The following is a 19,984-nucleotide window of genomic DNA, read 5'->3' on the forward strand; positions in this document are numbered from 1 at the left end:
CAGAGGACGCGATTTTGCTGTAGCCTATTTTAAAACAGTGTTATTGTGGATGTAAGTGAGCTGTCACATGCTATACAGTGAGATGTGAAAACACGCTAATTAATGTTTCCACGCCAGGTTGTACATTTTCAAGCATGTCATGAATGATTGCTTTATCACATAGCGGACCACAGGCTGCAAACTAAATGTGAAATCAAAACTGGCAAGTCTAATCTTAGCTGGTGGTGACTGATGCAGGTTCTGGAGGCCCAGATGAAGGTAGACCTGGCTGACAAGGAGAGCCTGGAGGCCAGGAGGGCACAGCAGGAGGAGGAGTCCAGAGAGAACTGTAAACTTATCAGCGAACAGAAAGCGGTAAGGCAACACAATGAGGTTTTGGTATTTGCTTGTAATTTTTTATTTATTTATTTATTTATTTATTTATTTTTTTTACAGAGGCTGAAACAAAATTTGATTTAAATCAAATATGACAACGCTGCAGTATTAGAATAGCAGCATCACGTCTCATTTAGTTTTTCATGCTGCGCCTGCCCAGTGTGCTAGATACACAAATCAAAACAAATAACTAAAATGTTATTTGTGAAAACACAATCCTCCTCTAAGAATACTAGACTCCTGTTATATTTTTAATGTATTTTTTTTCCCACTGTTATTTGTTACAGTAGCTCAAATGTATTGGACTGTACAGTTTAAAACTGCAGATTAAATTGGAGTGTGCTTCATGTTGCACTATAAAGCCCGAGCTTAACTTCTAATCTGGTTAATGTGGTAGAATTGAGGTAGTTAAGAAGCTTTTAGAGGTACTCATCTGACATTGACGGTAGACGATTCAGGCAACACCTTAATGGACACTAATAGGATTTTGCCGAAGTACAAAATACTGTTGGCTGTAAAGAGTTGTGCCGCTGAACTATATGTTGTCCCGCGATTCTCGGTAGAATTTGGTTATTAGCGACGGACATTTGAATCCGTTTGAATGTGATTTACGGCGCGCTGTTGTGTTTCCTTTTCCCCACAGACCATTAACGCCATGGATTCCAAGATGAAGAACCTGGAGCAGCGCATCGCCGAGCTGTCAGAGGCTAACAAGCTGGCCGCTAACAGCAGCATCTACACTCAGAAGAATATGTGAGTTAACTAGGCTTTCTGCCCACACCGTGCTTTCATGAGAGCCCCCCCACGCACCCTGGCTCCGTCTCCAATCGCTTCATTAGTGTGCACTTACATGTTTGTGCACCACGACTGTCTCCCCTGTGTGTAAACTCATTAATCTCTTAGGGTAAATACATGAAATTAGGTTTGATATTTAAGTTATTTAGGGCGTAGGTCTTTAATAGTGGATCCGTGACCTCTAGGATCACAAAATCTTTGTTGTTTAGATATTTTATATATAGATTTTTTTTAATATTTCCCCACAACCTGTATATTATTTCCCTGATTTAAGGAATTTGCTCATTCATTTGACTTGAATCTAGAAGTCTGTGTCTATTAAGATGAATACAGTACATCACATGAAGACCTGGTCCTAACTGTTCAGATTTCAAGGAGCATTTTGAAAGATGACTGCTTGTAAACAGGCAATAGAGCAAACCTTTTTTTGTTGTTGTTGTTTTTGTTTCTTCAGGAAAGCCCAGGAGGAAATGATCTCTGAGCTCCGGCAGCAGAAGTTTTATCTGGAGTCTCAGGCCGGCAAGCTTGAGGCCCAGAACGCCAAACTGGAGGAGCACCTGGAGAAGATGAGTCAGCAGGAGCAGACCAAGAGGACCCGGCTGCTGGAGCTGGAGAGCAGGCTGCGGGAGGTGAGGCAACAGGAGGCAGAGGGACAGTGCAAAATCTGTAAGCTCGAGATTAAGCAATTCACTCTAACCAGTGTAGCCCCGCATCATTACCATCCACAAAAGGGATTTAGGCATCTGATCAGGAAGCGAGCTCAGATGCCTTTCAGATAAGCAACTAATTAAATACAGGTTTATAGTGGCGCCCTTTACTAAATTGCCGACAGCTTTCTTCTTTTGTTATCTCTGCAAGTACGTATTTGCAATGGTGGGAAACACCTGAGACAAGAAAAGGGAAATAAATCAGGCTAGTGAATAGTATAAGTTTAAACCAGAGGGCTGTTTGACATTCACCTCTAAATATTTGATTAAAGAAGAATTAAACTGAAGTTTAGTGTTTGAAAAAAAATATGCCTGTTTTTATCTGGAGTATCTCCGCAAAAGACAACCATAATATGTATGTGCAGCCTACCCTATACAAGACATTTTGCGATAATTGAGGGCCACAATGCCCCCTTTCTCCTGAGAGATCTCACCCCCTGGTGAGCTGTCTGCCGATGTTCCTGGTGAACAGCCTGCTAACTGGATGTCATATCACTACCTCCACACGCTGTTCCCTACTGAGACGTGATACACAGATTGAAACTAATTGCTGGCCTCTCTCTGTCCACACTTACAAACTCACACACTGTCTGTCTTCTCGCACACACACACACAAATATGCGATTTCAGTTGTCATTTGCTATTCATTCTTTGGAGAAGCTAAATGCACCCTTGTGTGTTTCTTTTAGTGGAGTTTGGATCTGCATTTTTATATCTACCAGTCCCTCGACGTTGTCTAATTAATCTCCTCTAGCCCTGTTTCTTACACACATCTTTAAGTCCCAGAATCTGATTAAAATAATGCTGAATATGATATGCAGTGTAATCTGTTGCTCGACACAAACACCGCGTTCACCTTGTCTCACTCGTAGATGGGCTTAGAACATGAGGAAGAGAAACTGGAGATCAAGAGACAGGTGTCGGAGTTGACCCTGTCTCTGCAGGAGCGCGAGTCCCAGATCAGCAGCCTGCAGGCTGCACGTCTTGCCCTGGAGAGTCAGCTGCAGCAGGCGAAGACTGAACTGGAAGAGACCACTGCTGAGGCTGAGGAGGAGATCACTGCCCTCAGGGTAAGACAAACAAGTGCAGTCAGTCACTCAAACAAACGCAGGGCTTCATGCTGCAGACATAAGTCTTTATTATAACCAATGAGAAAAGATATTCCTGTTACTTTTCTTACATCATACCTTTTAATGCTGTAAAAATACATCATTTGTCACTTTTACACATAGCAGACAGATTTGGTTGTATTTCTGCTCCTCATTTGCTCTTTTTTTTTTATCTCACAGAATCACAGAGACGACATTCAGCGCAAGTTCGATGCCTTGAGAGACAGTTGCTCAGTAAGTGCTGCCGCTGCCTTTTGTCTCTGCTTTCAACGGCAGGAGAATAATTGTCAGACAGTTTCATAAGACCTTTGACTATATGGTGATTCATATGCAGCTCCAAATGTTATAATGAAACAATACGGTATAGTCTTCTGAATCAACAAAATTCAGCGTGACTATTTCAACTTTGCTTGAACACTTGGTTTCATAATCGTTTTTACATGTTAGTTAACTGCACACAACACAGAATTAATATTGTGTTGTTGTCACACACTTTAATACTTCTACTTCTTCTTTAATACATCTCTTATTTGTTCTAATTTTACAAACATGGAGAACTTTAGACACTTATGAATTTCTCTAATACCGTAATGTTGCTTTGGTTCTTTTATTCATAAAATGACTGAAATCAATCACATACTAATCAAACATTTCCCACTTGACAAGATTAATAACAAGACATCCTTTTTTTTCTTTGCTGTCAGTGCGTACGTTAACTCACAAAACTGAGCTTTTTGCTACTGAAGCGTGAGTCACCATGTTAAGGTTGATAGAGTGCATTGAGGGGTGTAATGTAACAGCATTTCCCTACACGCCAAAGATATGCGTCTCATGAGTGGACCAGTGGAAGTAACACTATCGCTGCTGTCGCTGCACACGTACAGATGGCTAACACCTCTGCCTGTTTGTGTTGCCTCAGGTGATCACTGACCTGGAGGAACAGCTCACACAGCTGAGTCAGGAGAATGCAGAGTTGAACCGCCAGAACTTCTACCTGTCCAAACAGCTGGATGAAGCATCGGACGAGCGGGAGGATCAGCTGCAGCTCAGCCAGGAAGTGGACCGCCTGAGGAGGGAGGTTGCTGACCGTGAGATGCACCTCAACAACCAGAAACAGGTAACAGACACGCACAACTAAAACTACATTAGCTCCTTAAATCAGCTCATTACACAGAACAGAAAGATATCTTGATAACTGTTCCTCTATATTCATTTTCATCCTGAAAAACATACTCCATCTTAGTATCATAATGTGTAGAACATGTGCTGCCAGTGAAAATTTAGAGAGACAACAAGATGCTCTCTTCAGCCTGTCCTTTTTATTTGCTCCCTCAGAACATTGAGACGCTGAAGACCACATGCAGCATGTTGGAGGAACAGGTGGTGGAGCTGGAGTCCCTGAACGACGAGTTGCTGGAGAAGGAGAGGCAGTGGGAGGCTTGGAGAGGAGCTCTAGAGGACGAGAAAAGTCAAGCTGAGAGACGCACCAGGGACCTGCAGAGACTTCTGGACAATGAGAAGCAGAACAGGTTCAAACATCTACATTGTTAAATAAATACTTTTATACATAAAAAAAAAAAAAAAAAGTTTTACTAAATGTTTTGTATTTAACTTGTTCTGTTCAAAGGCTGCGTGCAGACCAGCGCAGCACAGAGTCCCGTCAGGCTGTGGAGCTGGCAGTCAAAGAGCATAAGGCTGAGATACTAGCCTTACAGCAGGCTCTGAAAGAGCAAAGACTGAAGGCTGAAAGTCTGTCTGATACTGTGAGTCTGTTATCTTACTTTTATCCCATGTCCATTCATCCCACAATCAACCATCATGCATTTTCTTTTTGAAATAGACAGTAACGTTTGTGTGGTTGAGCTGTTTTAAAAAAATGAACCTGCACTCATGTATCCATACAGCTCAATGACCTGGAGAAGAAACACGCCATGCTGGAGATGAACGCTCGTAGTTTACAGCAGAAGCTGGAGACCGAGAGAGAACTGAAACAGAGGCTGATGGAAGAGGTAAACACAGCGTGAAACACGCACAATTATTAAACCTTGCACACAAAAAAATGTAAAACCAAGGAGAACATTTAAGGCAACTCCTCCTCTCCTTAAAACACCTTTTAAGGGTTGAAATGTGTCTGATGATTTAAATTTTAATCAGATTCTTTTTTTTTAAATATTTGTGTGCTGGTGTCCCCACAGCAAGGGAAACTCCAGCAGCAGATGGACCTCCAGAAGAGCCACATCTTCCGTTTGACTCAAGGCCTCCAGGACGCCCTGGACCAAACCGACATGCTTAAGACTGAGAGGACCGATCTGGAGTACCAGCTGGAGAATATACAGGTGCTCAACGCGATACCTTTGTTGATAGATGAAAGATGGCGGTCTCAGAGGAGATCCATATTAAAATAGTGCGACAGATTCTGGATAAAGAAATTCATGTGTTTCCCAAAGGGAGTTCTTTTTCTTCAGAAGTGCTTCCTTCTCTGAGCTTCTGTTTTCCTTCCTGCAGGCTGTATACTCTCACGAAAAGGTGAAGATGGAGGGAACCATCTCCCAACAGACCAAACTCATTGACTTCCTCCAGGCTAAAATGGACCAACCTGCCAAAAAGAAGAAGGTAATTGGCTTCAAAGTAAAGATTTGTACGCGCTGTATGGTTTGTGTATGATATTGGTAACGTTCCATAAAAGAAACTCATGACTGTTCCCTCTCTGAACAGGGTATATTCGGGCGTCGGAGGGAGGACGTAGGAACCACAACTAACGGGGCGATGGCTCCGCCGGCCCAGCCAGCAGTTCCACTGCAGTATGGAGACATGAAACTGGCTTTAGAGAAGGAGCGATCGAGGTGTGCAGAGCTGGAAGAAGCTCTGCAAAAGATGAGGATAGAGCTGCGATCCCTTCGAGAAGAAGGTAAGGACAGCCTTCGTATTGGACATGTCTTCCGCATAAAAGTCCTTAACAAAGAAAAAAAGAAAGGTCTCATGTTTAAATGCAACAGTACTGTAATAAATACTTAAGTCTGTGGAAGCACATTATTAGATTGTGGTCAACATTGAGTCACAGACACATTAATTTAACTCAAACCTCAAATGCCATCTGAAGAACTCCTGTGTTTTGTGCTTCAGTCTTAATCTATTCACAGATATTTTTTTTAAAAGCGTTACCATGGTAGCGTCTCGCTCCCTTACCTACACCTGCCAGGTCCTTTGAGTTTTGCTTCAGAATCTATTTTTTATTTTTTTTGGTAATGTGTCCATCTTAAAAGCCACTGCTCTTATGTTGTCTTCTCTTTTGTTTGCCTGTGGTGACACAGCGGCTCATTTCAAAGCCCAGGACCACGTGGCTCCTTCCACGCCTGCCCAGGCTCGACATCAAATCCTAATGTCGGCCATTGTCAAGTCGCCAGAACATCAGCCCAACCCCAGCGGCCTTCTCAACCCCTCCACTCGGTCCAAGGAGACTTCTACCCCCGAAGGTTAGTAACTAATAAGCCAACACATGCGTAAACTAAACGCGGCCCCCAGCGCAGTAGGTTCAATCTATACCGCAGATTTCCTGTATCGAGGCCATTTTCCTCACAGGAGAATTGAACCTTATGCTAACAAATTGACTCCCCGGTCACTTGTGTGGTTAACATTGTGTGTTTTATGTGTGTTCTTTCGATGGTCAGTTTCACACAGTGGGATTATCAAGTGAAATAAAGTTGGATAACTGTGCTCAGCTCATGTTAAGCCTGGAACTCAAGGAACATGGACTGAGGATCGTATTCACTGTGCATTTATCCAGCTAATGTTGTAATCCTGCTTGGGCCTGTCTCACAAAGCGAAGCAACTGTGGATTAGCCAGGTAACGCTGGTTTTAATCCAGGATTTTCTCCTCTAACACAAAAATAAGTCACCTTTTCACAGAGTTGATCACCATGGTAACTGAACCTTTGCAGCAAACGGTGTAACTGAACGTAGTCTCTTCAGTGCATCACTTCCAAAACTGTAAACAACTTATCATCGAACAAGCTCTGGAAAAATCAAACGAGCATCCCTGCAAAGACAGAACTACTCAGTTCTTATGAATGTGAAAAGCTTCGACTGAATCTCTCCATAAGTGGAACTTGCTTTTTGATTCAGGCTCCTCTTTACTGTCTACGCTGTTTTGCTGTCACTTAGCTATTGTTAGACTGCTGTCTCCTTTCTGTCTCTTTCCCATCGCTCCTCACAGAAAAGAGGAGGGTCACGTTTGAAAGTAAGTTAGCAGTCACCACATCCCTCGTCTTCCTCCCATACATAAACTCCTCTGTACCGTTCATGCACGTTATATTGTATGCACACATGCTCATTATCATCACTGTGCACCTGTCTCATTGTCCGCTAGCTAACTGTGACTTAACCACTAAGGTAAAACTCTTAGTGGAAGTCATCATGTATGGAGTCATGATTTAGATAGCATATGGTAGGATAGGTAGTTTTTCACCTAGAAGCATTTTAATGCATCCCATGCTCATCCGCAATCTGATTGACAATTTGAACCATCATTTATACTTAATACGTGCAATAATAAAAATAAAAAGATTAATTTATTCTTCAAATTGCCCCACACTGCTTGAAAATGGTTGCCGACGCCTGACTTGGCATGATAAAAAGTATTACGGTGCCACGTTTCCCTCCTTTCGTCGACTTCTATCCGCATCCAACTCTCCTTCCCCTTTTTGCTTTTGTAGAATTCGGCCGTCGTGTAAAAGAACGAATGCATCACAACATCCCTCATCGTTTCACCGTGGGCCTCAACATGCGGGCTGCCAAGTGCGCCGTCTGCCTGGACACTGTGCATTTTGGGCGGCAAGCTGCCACTTGTTTAGGTCTGTATCTTGCTCTGTAACTGGGCAGACTGCGTGTGAAAACATTTCAGAGGATGCACTATTGGCCAGCCTTAACAAAAACACTGGAAATAGTCCTTGTAGCGATGCCATCGCATTATTATTTTCTCGCATGATGGAATCAGATTTGTCTGTTGTGGCTATAATTAAAATTCTTACTGTTATAATAAATCCTGGAAAAGGGAAACGCACAAATTTACTGCATTCCCAAAAGGCAAATGAAAAGTCCTTTTTACTTATAGAGATTATTGCTATTTAAATTAAATTTTATTGTGATAATCCACTTTGTGCCTTTGCTCCCTTTGAAAATGAGTCATTTTAGCTCCCTTATTAATAATAAGATTTAACCAATGAAGATTTTTTTAACAAAACCCCTGATTTATTTATTTATTTTTTTGCTCTGTCTGTCGTGCTATAGAGTGCCAAACCCTGTGCCACCCTAAATGCTCACCATGTCTCCCAGCCACCTGTGGTTTGCCAGCCGAGTACGCCACTCACTTTTCAGAGGCTCTGTGCCGAGAAAAGGCAAACTCACCTGCGCTACAGGTCAAAGAGGCAAGCGGGCATGTTCGCTTGGAGGGATGGATGAAGCAGCCCAGGTAACTAATTCAGTCCTTTAAGGCCAAACTGAACACAAGTAATATGTCATTTACCCAGCATTAACCCTGGTGGATGGATTTTTATTTTTATATTCTACTTAAACAGAAATGGTAAGCGTGGCCAGCAGGGCTGGGAGAGGAAGTACGTGGTCCTCGATGGAACTAAAGTGTCCATCTATGAAACTGAACCAAGAGAAGGTCGGTACTATTTGTTATTACTCTGTGTTTATTTATAATTTGAATATAAACTTGACAGGTCTAATCTCCAGTGAGTCAGCTCACTAGTGGCTGTATCCACTAAAAAAAACAAGTGTTTATTTTCCAGACTGTATAAAGGCTGAGGAGGAGTTTGAGCTGTGTCTGCCTGATGGAGAGGTGACTGTTCATGGAGCCGTTGGAGCCTCTGAGCTCATCAACACTGCCAAGTCAGGTACTGGATCGATACCAGATAATCCTGCTGCACACAACCTATTGTGGGACCTTTAAGTGTTTCAGCCCTTCTCCTCCAAATTTTAAATGAAATCCTCCCGTCAGATCTATGCTTTTGATCCCAAAATGCAACAAAACGTTGACAGCTCTGCTCAGCTGTGAAATTACGCAGCTTGGAGCGTGGCCGATTGATCCGTCTATTTGTGTCTTCACCGCAGACATCCCATACGTGCTGAAGCTGGAATCGCATCCACACACCACATGTTGGCCGGGCCAGTCCCTCTACTTCATGGCTCCCAGCTTCCCTGACAAGCAGCGCTGGGTGGCAGTGCTGGAGTCGGTCGTGGCTGGAAGCCGTGGCTCTAAAGACAAAGTGGATGCTGATGCTGTAAGTGCCGTGCCTTTATTATACTGTATATATGTTCATCCTTGATGCAGTTTCAACATTTTAGCTTCCTTTAGTGTATGTGCAGTGTTACAAAAGCCCCAGTGCCTTCCTCAGATATCTCAGATATTAGGTAATTTAATTAAAGGGTGGTTGCATAGTCTTCTGTGAGAATTAGTTAAAATTTACTGAATGCTTCCATAAAACATCAGCCAGTGCCTTCAATTCTTTTTCTCCCCCTCCCTCTTCTTTCTCTCTCTGCATGTTCTCGACACCCATGTCTCGTTTTTATCCGTTGTCACTGTCTTTTGTTCATGTGACGATACTGTGCGTGTGTACCTCCATTCAACTCGGTTGTGTGGATCACGTTTTAGGCAGGTGTTTCTAAAAGACAGAAGAACCTATCCCCCCTGGTTCAGGTACAGTAAGTGGCTGCACGAACGCTTGGGCTTCGAAACCGATCGACTGAGCATGCAGTAGCTGTCTGCGCATACGACACTGATGCTCTTTAGCGCAGGTCAACGCGGTCCTCGGATCGGTTGCTGGATGCGCACTGTGTGATACGTACAGCTGCTCTTAAACAAACCTGCTGTGTTCACACATAAACATACATAGTGCATGGATGTGAATAGGCCGCTGTGCACTTTTGACTTGGTGTCCTATGCTGTGTCATGCATGCTTCTGCAAAAGTCATGCACTGCTTAAGCACCCTTCACCGAGACTTTGCAGCTGCACACACACAAACACAACTCTGGCAGCTTGACTTGAGTGTGCAGACATGTGCTGTTGGTGCATATGTGTTTGTTGCAGTTTTGAAGGAAATGTTGATCTCTCCAACATTCTGTGCCAAGTGACCCTTGGAAATGGTGTTAGATTTACTATAAACTCAGCATTTCCAAAAAAAAAAAAAAAAAGTATTTCAAAGTTTCATATGCTCCTTGCCTGGAAGCAGCACACTACATATGGATGTTACATCCGTACATGATTGAACATCTGTTTCCATCGCCATGGACAGCAGCATTCACATTTCTGCAAATTCTACACTTAACATTTAGTTTGATGTTTAGTCGTAAGGACTAGGGGGCCTAATAGGAGGAATAGCACTGTGGTATTCAAAAGTGTGCATGTGAGGTTGAATATAATGTTGTGGGAGCTAAGAAACACCCTCCACTGTTTCCATTACAATCATGATATATGCTCATGCCATGGTCACTTACCAACAAAGTGCTACAAACAATCGAATTGTAAACAAAGTTGTTAGTTATAAATTTAGTAGCTGATTTCTTGTAACTTCGTAAGATGTAGTTTAGCCAAAGCCTCAACTTTCCCGATGTTTGCATCGACATTTTACAAACTTGCTAATAATTAAGAAGTCTGCAAGACTCCTCCAGGAGCTTATAGCGGTGACAAGTTTTCAAACTTGTCCAGAATTGAAAATCGATGCCCGCTGCATAAAACGCTTTGCCCAGCGGTTATGAAGTTATATAATGTTGTCTCTCTGTCCCCTCTGTCAAAGACCCACACACAGCTTAAGTCTAACTGTCTCGCTCGCTCTCAACGTCTCTTCTGTTTCGGTCGGATTTCCTCCCAGGCCTCCTTCTTTTGCCCTGCAGCTGTACCTCATATTCAGGCTGCCAGCTTAGCTGCAGCCTCTTTCCTCTGTCCTCTTACTGTTAACTCAGCCGCGGTTCCAGAAACACTCTTATGTAACACCCCAACTCCAAGCTCTGAACCTGCAACTGGTATATTAATTTCGTACGTTAGAACTGGCAGGTGGTTAAATTGGCCGGTTACAAAAGAAAGCTAATCCACTCTTGCAGCTATCAGAATCCAGAATTTACTGTAAGTTAAGCTAGACTTTGTTAATTATACTGTAGTGTAGTTGAAAAACATCGAACGAACTAAAGCAGTGTCTTTGGAGTAGAGGTGTTAATTGTCTGGTTTGGGCATCCCAACGCTTACGTGTGGATCCAGCTCAATATCCTGGATGGATTTACTTTCTGGCTGTCTCCCTCGCTGGTGGTTTGCTTGTTTATTTGACTCTTAAAACCGCTGGAAATCTGCATAACGTCCCTCCTTCCTCTGCTCCGTCTCTCTCTGTTTTTGTCTCGATAGAAACTTCTGGGCAATTCCCTGTTGAAGCTGGAGGGCGACGACCGTTTGGACATCAACTGCACTCTGCCTCTCACCGACCAGGTACACGAATAAAAACTCAGCAGGTTTTCTATTCGTTTTTTTTGTCCGACCTGTTCGTCTCTCACGATCTTCCTCGTTCTTTACATCAGATCGTCTTGGTCGGCTCTGAGGAGGGTTTGTACGCTCTGAACGTCATAAAGAACTCTTTGACCCACATCCCTGGCCTGACCTCCGTCTTCCAGATCCAGATCCTGAAGGAGCTCGATAAGCTACTGATGATCACTGGTAAGTAAATGGAGACAGTTACTTGATCCACATAAGAGCGTATTGTGCTGTAGCCTTTAAGAAACCGTCACACGTACCTTTGAGTTTTGAATACTTGCTGTATGTCTCATTGTGTACGACGTGTTTGATGTGTCCCTCAGGGGAGGACAGGGCTCTCTGTCTGGTGGAGATCAAGAAGGTGAAACAGTCTTTGTCACAGTCCCATCTCCCAGCTCAGCCTGACCTCAACCCCTTCATCTTTGAGACAGTCAAGGGGTGCCACCTCTTCTCATCTGGAAAGGTGCGTTGGATTCTTGTCGCATGCACAGTAAAAAATAAAAGAAGAAAAAATCCTGTTCGTTGGTGTTAATGAGCTGAACATCACAGTAATAGGGCCGCGCCGTGCCGTCTGATTGCAGATATTTATCGTTGTCCTGATTACGGACTTGTTCTTCTTTACAGATCGACAATGGGATCTGCATCTGTGCTGCTATGCCAAATAAGATTACAATCCTGCGACATAATGAAAGCCTCAACAAGTTCTGCATCAGAAAGGTGAACGAGCCTTAAGTGCGGTGACATTATTAAAGCGCGGATGCTTTGTTTTGTTTTCCGAGGAGTTTGAGAGATTCACAGTTTTTATTTGTATTTAAAGGAAATTGAGACATCAGAGCCCTGCAGCTGTATCCACTTCACCGGCTACAGCATCATTATTGGCACCAACAAGTTCTATGAGATTGAGATGAAGCAGTATGTGCTGGAAGGTGCGTGAAACCCTGCATTGATATTCTTATTATTTCTAAATATTTCCCGTTAAACAGGTGCTATTTCACAAGTGTGATTCTTCTGTCTGCGCGAGCTCTCCGTGTTCACACCCGAACACGCTGACCCATAGCGGTGATTTCTTTTTACAGAGTTCCTGGATAAAAACGACGTGACACTTGCCTCGGCCGTCTTTGCTGCCTCCTCCCACAGCTTCCCCATCTCAATCATCCAGGTCACCACAGCTCCACAGAAGGATGAATACCTGCTCTGTTTCCATGGTTAGACATTCATTATCTGCGTAGGCATACATATATACATGCACCTGTACTAGTGGAAAAGCCTGTATTTGTGTCTGTATATCACAGAATCTATTGATTTTTCTAATTGGCTCTAAAAGAAGAATCGTTTTCAAGTAATTTTGAGTGATTAGATAATTTTCTCTTGCAGAGTTTGGCGTGTTTGTTGACTCGTATGGCCGCAGGAATCGAAGTGAGGATATTAAATGGAGCCGCCTGCCTCTCTCATTTGGTGAGTATGAATCTATGCATCTGCTTTTGTTTATTTTTTTAATTATCTAACAGACATGTAAACTGATGTTGAGATGTGTTTTTGTTATTTCAGCCTACAGAGAGCCTTACCTGTTTGTGACCTACTTCAACTCTCTGGACGTTATTGAGATTCAGGGACATTCTGCTCTCGGGTAAGACTGCTCTCTGCTGTTATGTTACGTTTCTAAAGGTCTAAATGACTTCTGTGGCACGGTGACAGATATCATCAGGGCTCCTACTTAAGTCTGGGAAGTATGAAATTTGATTTTAATACATTTCCACATCTGGAAATGTATGGAAAATGAAAACTAGTGTATTCACTTTACCAGTTAATTTTCTAAAACATAAAATTATGGAAAAATATGACAAATGGATCGATATGTTGTTTTTTTTTTTTTGTTTTTTTATGGCGCTTGGCAGCACAGCTAAAATGTTTGTGTGAGAGCACACAGTGGGCTATATAGATAATCATAAATGGATGATTCATGTGCAACCAAAACAAAAGTGCACTGAATTTATCTGGGCTTGATCTTACATATTTGTATGAGCTACATTACTTAGCTTTAATGTTCTGGAAAGTATTTGGTGACATAACACCATATATATATTCAGATAAATGAAAACTAGTGATTAATTATATAATTTACTTACATGATACACAACTATTTACTCAAATGCCATAAATTGTTTTTTTTCTGAAGTCTGGAAATTAGGGTCTGGAAAAAAGTATAAAATTTCAAATGTGTAGGAATCCTGTATCATCCACCTAAAGGGTATCAAGTCTGATTTTCTGTTCTCTTTCTAGGCCTCACTCATACGCACATCTGGATATCCCAAACCCGCGGTACCTTGGCCCCGCCATCTCCTCTGGAGCCATATACCTGGCTTCATCCTACCAGAACAAACTCCGGGTCATTTGCTGCAAGGGAAACCTGGTCCAGAGCCACGAAGGTGGAGGAGACCTGCAGCGTAACGGCTCCGGACGCAGGTGAGGACACACAAAGACAACTCACGGTCACCTTTTCCCCCCTCACTGTAATTATCTTGGACATTACTTTAGAGGTAGTTAAGTGGCTCTGTCATGAATATGTGTGTTTTTTTTGTTTGTTTGTTTTGTTTTTGCAATAAGTATCAATAACTGTCTAGTATAGAAAGCTGCCATAGATATGTGGCCAGTTTTTGTAATATTGTTTACTTATCTGAAGGAAATTGTGGTCACACAGAGGAAAAATGAAAAAAAAATACTACTGTTAAGTTCAGACAAACGTAAAAACTAAGAAATAATGTTTAGTCACGTCTTTGATTACTTGAGCATCTTACTCATTCATTCATGTATTTTTTATTCTGTATAGTGGGTATTTCTAAGCACACTTTACTCTTTGACACACCGGTGTTGTTGACGGGTCTCTGGTTCTAGCTGGCACTGAAGGGCACAGGTTGGCATCCACACGTGGTGATGGTTCAACTCTAACGTTGCTATAAAACAGTATTGTAACATCTGCATTTAAATTTTTGCAGGAGGAGGAGTTCGTTTTTTATCTGTAACAAATCTTAAGACGTTATGATTTATTATTCTTCATTTTAAAATGCCTCCTGTCAACGGGAAATTGTTAAATAAAGACGAAAGATGTACAAGAGAGTGGTCTGTTTCAATTTGAGGCTCACTGACAGCCCCCCTCAAATCTTTTAAAAGTTATTGTTGCCATTATCTGACTCTGTTCTCCCAATGGAGCTGATGGGTTTAGTCTCTCCTCAGTGAAAATGGTGACGCATTTAGTTTGTCTTCTGACCGACCTGAGTCCCACAGTGCCAAGCAAAGCCAGTGACCGGAGACAGAAAATACTTTTCCCTTTGACCAATGCCCCATGCCCGTCTTTATGCCTTGGTCCCTCCCCCAAACAGTCCTAACAAGCGTGGACCTCCTTCCTACAATGAGCACATCTCTAAAAGGCTGGCAGCCAACCCTCTGGTCCACGGAGATCCCGGCACGCCTCACCGCTACCGAGAGGCCCGCACCGAGTTCCGGCGGGACAAGTCCCCCAGCCGTCCACTGGAAAGGGAGAAGTCTCCAGGGAGAATGCTGGAGAGCCGGATAGCCGGGTCTCCTGGCAGGGCCATGGCGGACCCGAGGTTAGAGCGCTCCCCGGGCAGGGCCATGGCGGACCCTCGCATGGACCGCTCCCCTGGCCGGATGATGGATGTTCGCAGGGAGAGGTCCCCGGGACGTTTCGAGGAGCGTCAAAGGCTTCACACTGGCTCTGGACGCACGCCCATAAATCCTGTTAACAAGGTTTGTCAAAGATTTGTGTTTACTATTTATTACCGTCATGGTAACAAAGCAGCCGTAGGCAGACTAGCAAAGAGGGCAAGTTATTTATTTATTTTAGTGACATCCATTTATAACTACTAGATGAGACAGTATTAGATGGACTGACAAAAAAAAATCACAATACATTCTTAATTGAACTTGGGTCACTCAGCAGCTATTGGTTGGGCTGCTTTGAAATTTGCCACAGATCTTCAAGGATAAATCTGACTTTTTAAATCTTTCAGCATAATCAGGTAATTTCATTAATATGTCCAGTTCCTCAGACCCTGGTTAAAATCACTGGTCTTCAACAGGGGGTCTGCAGAGGTACTGCAGGGTGGGGGTCGCAAAATCTTTTGTTGATTTTGTTGATTGAATCTTTTTGGTTGATTAGACATTTTTATATATTTTTAATTTTCCCCACAATTTTAAATGTCTTTAAATAAATAAATAGCATTAGGCTGTGTTTTATATAGAACACATATAGTAGGTAGGGGGTCCTTTACATAGTGTCTCCATCAGTTTGGGGGTCCTTGGCCTGAAAAACCCCTGGTTTAACTTATATTATTGGTAATTACATGTTCAGTAACTTCAGTTTATATCTCAGTGCTAATTAGCGAATGATAGGACACTGACAGGTTAGACCAAAGGTTTTCAAGTCTCAAACTCAAAATATTTAGAAAATAGCAGCATTGTCACTGTGTGTGTGCTGGTTCGAAGACAAACATTAAGGGATGGAACTCAATTAAAAGAAAATCTAATAAATTTGTGATTAATTAATCTCGATTAATCGCATTTTTTGATTAATCTCGATTTATCACATTTTAATCACATTTGCCCCCAAAGCAGCATTTTTCTTTTTTTTTATTTAAATGGATTTTAGTGGAAGGCTGAATCAAATAATAGACACAGGCATAAATATTGTAAAAAATTGAATGGACCTAAAGCTAAAATGCCATTTTAAGTACTTTTTCAGAACATTATTGACTTGACTAAATGGTAAAAAAAAACAACAATTAAACATAAAGTTCTGCTTCTCCGATTGTTCCATTTCAGTAGCCGTTAGCCCAGGACCTTCTCCCAAATTGTTACCAAACTGGTTGTTTGTATTAACCTGTCATCTTCACGTTGTTGTGCTACAGGTCTGGGACCAATCATCTGTTTGAGAGACAGCAGAGCCCCACACGCCCCATCACGGACAGAGAGATTGATCTTTGTAAAGAGACGGGAAGGAAGAGAACCAGTGAGAATGTCACCAACTCATGATGAAACACTGCCACACGTCTGTTTTGCCTGACATCCAAACTGAAAAACCCCACAGAGGAAAACAACTGTAGCCGTGAGAACGTAGAGCTGGATGAGAACTAGACGAATAAAGAGATGTCGTTAGAATCAGGTTATTTTTTCAGCGAAGATCAACAAAATGCCATATGAACAACTTGAGCAGGGTTTTTTTTTTTTTTTTTTGCGATGCATTTTAGCGTGTGTTCTCTACTCTCAGTGAAGGATAATTAGGGATGATTTCTTCTCCTACAAAGAAAATCTAAGAGTTCTAACACTTGAATTGGTGTGTTTTGCAGGCTACAGTTTACTCCAGACTATAGTGGCTACAATATACAAGCACAGCCGTAGTAACGTCATCTCTGCAAGTCATGCCTAAATATTTACAAAGTGAAAAAACGGCATATATAACACTGGTTCCTTTTCCACACTCAGTCTGCTCTGTCCACAGTAGCTACAGATCAGGGCAGATGTTTAGCAGATTGTGCGTCTAGTAGTACTTGTGGCTCCAGCCCTGTGCTGACACGTCAACACACAATCATTATAGCGGCTAATTACAATCATTGTCGGCTCAGTCCTCTGTCGAGACTTGGTTCAGTGATGCTGGCAGGACTTGGCTGGAGCAACAAATAAATTGAATTCAATTTAAATAAACGAACAATCGCCCCGCGCGTAGAACCACATGTCTGCCCAGGAGTAGGTTGACACTAAAACTGCACTACCCACAATCCCCAGCAGCAATGGAGCAGGACCTTTCTAATCCTCCAGAACGCTATCTGATTGTAAATAGACGAGACATAATTTTATATATATTGAGAAGGAATTTCAAGGCTGGTGAAGCCATGTCTATTTTTGTTAAAGAAAAAAAAAAAAAAAACGTGACAACGTGTCCTCTTGAATGTCCGATAAGTATTCTTTTAATATGTCCAAACGTCCTTTATCAAGTGAGTGATTGTATCTGGATCAAACTCGTGTTAATGCACTTCCATCTGTCAAAGGCAAAAACCTCAGTGCTTAATTATATGACAGGAGGGGGGAAAAAAAATCATGTTTGAAGCTTACAGCATCGTACTTGAGCATTTCTTTTTGTACAATGTCCCTAACTATTGTATATAACCCAGAAATTGTTAAAGGTGAAGATGAAAATAATCTTTTTTTTTTTCTTTTCTTATTTTTTTTTGCTATTTTTCTGATTCGTAAATGGCATGGATATGTATATCTGAAATGAAACAGAGTGTTGTCTTCTGCTTCCGACTCATTTGGGTTATTATGCCACAATTTAACAACAAAGCACGTGAATAATATCTCCTTACTTTAAACTATTACCTACTTGCACAATGGATTCATATCGCTCCCTAATCTCTGCTTTTCCTTTTATGAAGGCACTCTTGGCAAGTTAAAACATCCTGTTCGATCTGAAAATATGCTGAAGATCGCCCGGCTAACATGATTCTTTTTTTCTTTATTTTTATTTCTCTACGTCATAATTTGATGTATGAGTATTTATCAGGGGCGGGTTTATAGTAATGTTTTTTGAATGTAAGCAGATGCCACACTTTAACTTGCCCAGCGTGTCTATCAACGGTAAGATGCTCAATTTGAAAAATCTTCAACTCCTTCAACTTTTTTTTTTTTTTAAATGTAAACACAAATCTTCCTGAATGTATTAAAGCCAAGAAGATATAGAGCTGATTCTCCGTAATGCTCAACGAAAAGCACCCAAAGCAACCGATTGCACACAACTGGTCTTTACAGGACTCTGTACAAAAGGGTTTTTATTTCAGTTTTAATTTGTTTTCTCATGTTCCTGAACCATAATGCCGTAACGCTGGATATGATATTGATGTCTGCTAACAAATGTTTAATTAGCGTTCCCTGTAGAGATTTTGTCACAGAATATTAAATATTATAACCATTGTCTTTCACTTCGAATTTCCCTCCTTATTTTATCCTTGTGCTTGTGTGTCAGCTCTTACAGATTGTAGACAAATGACTTCACGCTTGATCTTGATCGCACTACACTCACTTGCCACTTTATTAGGTACACCTGTTCAATTGCTTGTTAACACAAATAGCTAATCAGCCGATCACATGACTGCAATTGAATGCATTTAGGCATGTAGAGGTGATCAAGACAACTTGCTGAAGTTCAAACCGAGCATCAGACTGGAGAAGAAAGTGACTTTGAATGTGGTATGGTTGTTGGTGCCAGGCGGGCTGGTCTGAGTATTTCAGAAACTGCTGATCTACTGGGATTACAGAGAATGGTCAGAAAAGCGAAAACATCCAGTGAATGGCAGTTGTGTGGACGAAAATGCCTTGTTGATGTGAGAGGTCAGAGGAAAATGGACAGACTGGTTGGAAATGATAGAAAGGCGACAGTAACTCAAATAAAGCACAACACGTCCAACCTTGAAGAAGATGGGCTACAGCAGCAGAAGACCACACCGGGTGCCACTCCTGTCAGCCAAGAACAGGAAACTGAGACTACGGTTCCCACAGGTTACAAAAATTGGACAACAGAAGATTGGAAAAACGTTGCCTGGTTGCCTGAAGAGTCTTGATTTCAGTTGTGACATTCGGATGGCAGGGTCAGAATTTGGTGTAAACTACATGAAATCATGGATCCATTCTGCCTTGAATCAATGGTTCAGGCTAGTGATGGTGGTGTAATGATGTGTGGGATATTTTCTTGGAACACTTTGGGCCCCTTAGTACAAACTGAGCATGGTTTAAATGCCACAGCCTACCTGAGTATTGTTGCTGACCATGTCCATCCCTTTATGACCACAGTGGACCATCTTCTGACGGCTACTTCCAGCAGGATAATGCACCACGTCACAAAGCTCATATCTTCTCAAATTAGTTTCTTGAACATGACAATGAGTTCACTGTACTTAAATGGCCTCCACAGTCACCAGATCTCAATCCAATAGAGGAACCTTTGGGATAGGCTGGAACAGAAGATTCACATCATAGATGTGCAGACAACAAAACTACAGCAACTGTGTGATGCTGTCATGTCAATATGGACCAAAATCTCTGAGGAATGTTTCAAGCACCGTGTTAAAAGTATGCCACAAAGAATTAAGGCAGTTCTAGTACTAGCAAGGTTTACCCAATGACGTGGCCGGTGAGTGTATATAAGGTGAAGAAGGGTTAAATCTGCACATCTGAAGCCTCTTATCTTGGGCTTGTAGTCTCTTTAAGTCTGCCAGAGTATTGGCCATTTGTCCATTGTGTTAGAAGAGGTCTGTCTATTTATAGGAGCCTGATCCCGGCGCTCAGCCAGCGCGACAATAGCCTGTCATTCCAGCCGCTGTGACTGCGGCGGCGGCTGCTCGTCTCTGAGAGGAGCTGAAGAAATGTTTTTAACTACAGCGTCTGCCTCGTCGGGTTAACAATAACTCCGACC

General features: G+C 42.1%; 1 protein-coding gene across 9 annotated transcripts in view; it reads left to right on the top strand.

The window, feature by feature from the left end:
* cita (citron rho-interacting serine/threonine kinase a) overlaps positions 1-18,494 on the top strand; it is a 36,513-nt gene extending 18,019 nt beyond the window's left edge. For 4 of the 9 annotated variants that reach the window (XM_047583679.1, XM_047583681.1, XM_047583680.1 and 1 more), the window contains 31 exons: positions 238-354; positions 1,019-1,128; positions 1,625-1,799; positions 2,750-2,947; positions 3,167-3,220; positions 3,906-4,103; positions 4,322-4,515; positions 4,614-4,749; positions 4,891-4,995; positions 5,182-5,322; positions 5,492-5,599; positions 5,702-5,894; positions 6,298-6,459; positions 7,200-7,223; positions 7,699-7,836; positions 8,273-8,453; positions 8,560-8,651; positions 8,779-8,883; positions 9,101-9,270; positions 9,642-9,686; positions 11,383-11,463; positions 11,553-11,688; positions 11,829-11,968; positions 12,130-12,222; positions 12,323-12,431; positions 12,582-12,710; positions 12,880-12,960; positions 13,054-13,132; positions 13,786-13,968; positions 14,883-15,270; positions 16,431-18,494. In XM_047583679.1, the coding sequence (XP_047439635.1) occupies positions 238-354; positions 1,019-1,128; positions 1,625-1,799; positions 2,750-2,947; positions 3,167-3,220; positions 3,906-4,103; positions 4,322-4,515; positions 4,614-4,749; positions 4,891-4,995; positions 5,182-5,322; positions 5,492-5,599; positions 5,702-5,894; positions 6,298-6,459; positions 7,200-7,223; positions 7,699-7,836; positions 8,273-8,453; positions 8,560-8,651; positions 8,779-8,883; positions 9,101-9,270; positions 9,642-9,686; positions 11,383-11,463; positions 11,553-11,688; positions 11,829-11,968; positions 12,130-12,222; positions 12,323-12,431; positions 12,582-12,710; positions 12,880-12,960; positions 13,054-13,132; positions 13,786-13,968; positions 14,883-15,270; positions 16,431-16,454 (4,089 nt within the window). In that variant the 3' untranslated portion in view covers positions 16,455-18,494. The remainder of the gene's footprint in view (positions 1-237; positions 355-1,018; positions 1,129-1,624; positions 1,800-2,749; positions 2,948-3,166; positions 3,221-3,905; positions 4,104-4,321; positions 4,516-4,613; positions 4,750-4,890; positions 4,996-5,181; positions 5,323-5,491; positions 5,600-5,701; positions 5,895-6,297; positions 6,460-7,199; positions 7,224-7,698; positions 7,837-8,272; positions 8,454-8,559; positions 8,652-8,778; positions 8,884-9,100; positions 9,271-9,641; positions 9,687-11,382; positions 11,464-11,552; positions 11,689-11,828; positions 11,969-12,129; positions 12,223-12,322; positions 12,432-12,581; positions 12,711-12,879; positions 12,961-13,053; positions 13,133-13,785; positions 13,969-14,882; positions 15,271-16,430) is intronic. The other 5 variants (XM_047583683.1, XM_047583687.1, XM_047583684.1 and 2 more) reach the window with 3 other exon arrangements.
* The last annotated feature ends 1,490 nt before the right edge of the window (positions 18,495-19,984 follow it).

Source organism: Mugil cephalus, chromosome 4, assembly GCF_022458985.1.
Source record: "Mugil cephalus isolate CIBA_MC_2020 chromosome 4, CIBA_Mcephalus_1.1, whole genome shotgun sequence".
NCBI classification, from domain to species: domain Eukaryota; kingdom Metazoa; phylum Chordata; class Actinopteri; order Mugiliformes; family Mugilidae; genus Mugil; species Mugil cephalus.